The sequence below is a fragment of the Euwallacea similis genome, chromosome 1 (assembly GCF_039881205.1).
Source record: "Euwallacea similis isolate ESF13 chromosome 1, ESF131.1, whole genome shotgun sequence".
Lineage (NCBI taxonomy): Eukaryota > Metazoa > Arthropoda > Insecta > Coleoptera > Curculionidae > Euwallacea > Euwallacea similis.
The window spans coordinates 6,417,464-6,421,919 of NC_089609.1; the positions used below are offsets into that span (position 1 = coordinate 6,417,464).

Below are 4,456 nucleotides of genomic sequence, written 5' to 3' on the forward strand. Positions count from 1 at the left end.
GCAAACGCACCTTTAATAATAATAAATAATAAGAAATACGTTTAAGGCAGATTATTTATTTTGCTTGCGAATAATGCCACACACACACGTAGGTGTGAAAAAGACAGTGGTGTATCAAGATCGTTAAAGTGCCTGCGAATTTCCCCAAAAGCAGGAGGTAAATAGCGAATTTTTCCCAAATTTTTGGTTTCAGTAATTGACCTTTCCCGATACGCTCCTGATATTAACAATAACGGCATAAGATTTTGTAGAACTTTTAAAACATCTTTTGAAGCGAGAAAATTCGGGAAAACACAGTGGCGCACCAAAATAATTAAAGCTGAGCATATGAAATTTGGCCACCTTACGGAGTTTCTAAGAAACATTCAGCCAAATATAAAAATAGGCAAAACCATTTTTTAAAAATCCAAAATCCGTCAGTAACCCTCCGAGTCTCGACTTATGATTCTGTGCAATTTGAAAAACCTAAAGTTTGATCCTGCAGAAACAGGAGCGTGCAGGGCAAAATTTCCACTTCAGAACGAGCAGAAAAAAAATGAATGGAAGACGAAACTATGAACAATTGTGGGATCTAGAAGCAGCGTGATACGCCACTGTTTACCGCATGCTGTGAAAGTCCCTCTATATATTTGAAAAAAATGCGTTGCAGTAAAAGCAATGATGCATCACCTTCTAGCAGCCGGACAAAGCGTAAACAGAATACAAAAAATGGAGTCGTAAAACGATGAGGTTCCCCAATGATGTACGTAGCATATTAAGCACCGTGAAGATTTCGGCACTACGACTGGGGGCCCCCAGCGCGCAAGAATTTGCTTTGCACCGAGGTCCGTTTTATTTACCCCTGGATTCTCGACTTTTTCGAAACCAGTAAATCAAACTCACGTTAAAAAAGTGTTTTTTATTCTTATACTTAGGAATCTACGAAGCATGAGATGGTGTACAGTTATCAATCTGCACGATTATTGAATATCACACATATAGCCATCGATAAATTCTATAACCTAGTCAAATATAAAAAAACTTACAAACGTAACCTTAGGACCTAAATAGACATATTATTCACAATGTTTAAAACTCTTTTCTTCATACACGAAATTACCGTGAATTTTTTTGTACATCAACATGTGTATGATTAATTTTTTCTCTTTTTTTTGGTTGGTTTTATTACAGTTTTTCCAAGTCACAGATAGGTTATTAGTAAGAATATATTATTGTTACCACCGGTCTAGACTATAGTCTACTAGCTAAGATATCACATTAAAAAAATAAAAAGTGTGTGAAGGGTTTTTTAGAGCTTTTTCATATCTTTTCTTGGTCGTTTTGAATGATTTTTTTGCTGATAATTGATGATTGAAAACTCTAAAAAATTGTTCCCTTTGCACGTCGAACTGAAACGTTTTGAAGAAGAGTTAATAATATGTAGTTATAATTTTAAGTATGCAGGTACATATTCATATCATTTGCATTACTATAATACAATAATTATTATATCACGAAAAAAAATCACGGATTCCATGGAATCCTTTTGGGCCCCCTACGGAGGGGGGCGGCCCATCGTTCGGAACGAACTCTTTTTCGAAAGTTCGAAAAAGTCGAATACTGTTAGAGAAAATAATAAGGGCTGCTTTCGAAGTCTCCTGTAATTCGGATCGATTTTTTCCTTTTTTTTTGAGAAATTTTGTACTGGAGGTCTGGCCAAAAAACTGAAAAACAGCCCTTATATCACCACAAAGAAAATTAAAATCTAGATCACGCTGCGCTTCTTTATACATCTTAGTATTAATATGAGATAACTATTTCTTTCATCTTTTTATACTGACTACTATAAAAATAGAAAAAAAACAGCACTTAATTCCTAAAAGATGTGAAAAATTTGTTTCAGTCTCTCAGAAAAAATTACCAAATAATGGTCATTGATTCACTCACAGGACACTGGGCGATACAACTTCTTTTTGGTGATCTCATAGTCAGTGCTGAGGATAACTGTATTGCCTCTAGTAATCTTTCTGCAACAATAAAAAAAAACATTTAGACCTTTTTTCTAATTATTTTCTTTTCATCTGACTTACTTGATGAATTGAGGCAAGAACCCCCAACCGGCATTTGCCTGCTTGAAAGTCAAATAAACCTCAAAGGTGGAAGGAGTGGATGGATCCAGCTTGAGGCAACTCATCCTCCTGCAGTCCTCCTCTCCCTCATACAGGAGGTGCAGAGTCATGCCTCTCACTCCATAGCACTCTGACTCCGCAGCTTCCAACACATCTTCAGACACCCTCTGGAGGAGTCCAGTGGGGAGTAACACCTCCCCAGCAGACAAATGAGTCTTCTTCGCCGATCGGATTTCATCTTCCAGCATCTTTGCCAAGAAGTGAGCAGCGGAGTTTGAAGGTTCAATTAAGTGAGGTCTGGGGTCATAATACCATTCTGAAAGAAATGGAAGATGACAGTTAGTAAAGGTGTAAAGGGGTAAAGGTAAGGAGCGTGAGTACTTACTGTTTTGATTTTGATATTCCGAATGATGTGGAACACTATTTTGAACCGGAAGAACTTCCATAGTTAAAATTTGAAAAACTCTAACACCTAAACTATATCACAATGAAGAATACGAAGCCAGAGCTTCAGCTGGGGGGCAAGCCTGCGAATGCAAGTTGCTTTCACACTCGATGCTAAAACTTGACTGCCGGCCGGAACAGCTGATGCCCCCTTTTATAGGCGAGAGCTTACTTTGTGCCGGGAACAGCCGAAGGCGATTGGTGCGTTCGGGCCCCGAGCCGCATCGCCTTCCTTTGTTCCCCAAAACTCCAAAGCCTCCCATAAAATATAATTTTAGATGATTCTTCATAAATGATTCTCTAGGGTTTTTCGATTGTTTCTGCAATTATGTTATAAACAAGAAATTCTAGGGGTTTTTTAATAAATGAAGATTTTCCTCCGGAGAGAATATTTCTCGATGATGCAATTCTCGATAAAAGTCCGTAAACCGGTTCTCAAGTTTTGTTGGTCGGTTTCGATGTATCGTACGATCATCGTACAGAAGCCGTGTTTCTGTTGACTTTTCTTGCTTTATTTTCCTTTGTTTTTAGCGAGTTTTCGGATGTATGAGCGAGGCTGCCCGCTCGGTTGCATCAGATAGATGGGACGGATCGATAAAGCGGCCCTCGGCCCTACAGTTGCCTTTCTTTGTTTCCATGGGATGCAGTAAACCGCTTTACAAATTTTCACGGCGATATTTTTCAGTTTGGTGAATCACCATCACTCTAATAGCCCTTAAGGTCCTGTTAAGACTTGTCTATACGAGTTGCTTTTGCTTGTGTGTTACGTACGGGCCATAACGCACGATTTAATAAGTAGGGACCAATTTGAGCAACGTCGAAACACGTTTAGTCAGGATTTTGCTGTGCACCGACCTGATTTTACGACAATTTGGCTTTTTTTCATTGTACTCGACTAACTGTTAGAAAAAAGTGCACATTGAGATAAATTTAGAAAATTTGTTTTGCGGCTGATGTGAACAAATTGCTCTTTGCTTCATTTTTCTGATAACCTGAGCCGATCTGATTTGGTGCGTTCTAACTTTAGAATCTGATTTTCAAATTGGCTCATCAATGAAATTTTTTAAATTGTTTTTTGTAGCTCCGTTGCTCAAATTAGATACGCAACTGGACAAACGGTTTGATAAATTTGGAACTTGTGGTTTCACATCAGGCTTAAAAAAACGAAACGCTTACGTTCAATTTCGATTATATAACAATTTATGACGAAAAAAGTGAAAAAAAAGGAAATACAAATTTTGAGTGGACGATGAAAATTTTGACCTTCAACTGGACGTGCGGAGGTCAAAATTTTCTAAATTCCAATTGAAAAATCTAAGTGGGTGGTTCCACTTCAGGGTAAAAAAAATTCAAAATTTTTCAAACGTGAGATAAAAATTACGATTATGCTGTTTCAATGCACAACAAGAAAAATTCTGAAAATGATAAGTTTTTAAATCGGTTTTAGTCACAGCCAAGTGAGGAAGGAAAAAGATTCCAACCTTGATATTTATAATAACAAACAGATATCCGAGATCATCCAGATTTCAATTCCGGAAGCTTTCAGATTCAAATTCAGTGATTGTGTTCACTTTACCAAAATGCTACCAGTGGCGCATCTGTAACAAAGACTCCTTTAACGCCGGCCAGTTTGACTATTTTTCTTCCCGACCACCGGTTGGTTTAGAATAAAATCAGTAACCACATCAAAAATGTTATACTAACGCTGAAAGTTCAGAAAGATAACTTCTTCCTTGCGCTTACCATAAACTATATCTAAAGTCGTCGAGTGACCATTAGGATGTCGGAAACTACAAGAAAGGCAGGATGGTTCCATTGTGACAAAACTGTTCAGACTTAGCAAATTTATAGTAGCTCTGAAATTCCGGGAAAAAAATCATATTTTTGCATATCGTTCTGATTAT

The 4,456-nt window shown here is 37.6% G+C and overlaps 1 protein-coding gene across 2 annotated transcripts; it reads right to left on the reverse strand.

Annotated features, from left to right (window-relative positions):
* Positions 1 to 885: 885 nt before the first annotated feature.
* On the reverse strand, positions 886 to 2,690 carry LOC136420115 (protein charybde-like). Of its 2 annotated transcripts, XM_066406911.1 has the most exons (3): positions 2,494 to 2,688; positions 2,070 to 2,424; positions 886 to 2,006 (listed from the first exon to the last, which is right to left on the reverse strand). In XM_066406911.1, the coding sequence occupies exons 1-3, from the start codon at positions 2,552 to 2,554 to the stop codon at positions 1,919 to 1,921; spliced, it is 504 nt and encodes a 167-aa protein (XP_066263008.1). In that variant the 5' UTR covers positions 2,555 to 2,688; the 3' UTR covers positions 886 to 1,918. The 2 variants fall into 2 exon arrangements, with proteins under 2 accessions (XP_066263008.1, XP_066262999.1); XM_066406902.1 differs by having other exon boundaries at positions 2,070 to 2,690.
* Between the last annotated feature and the right edge of the window lie 1,766 nt (positions 2,691 to 4,456).

Bases quoted from the DNA above. Each gene is read 5' to 3' on its own strand.
- LOC136420115 (XM_066406902.1), bottom strand. From the start codon at position 2,554: ATGGAAGTTCTTCCGGTTCAAAATAGTGTTCCACATCATTCGGAATAT. The intron at 2,007-2,069 runs GTAAGTCAGATG...TTATTGTTGCAG, and splicing joins TTCTTGCCTCAATTCATCAA to AAAGATTACTAGAGGCAATA.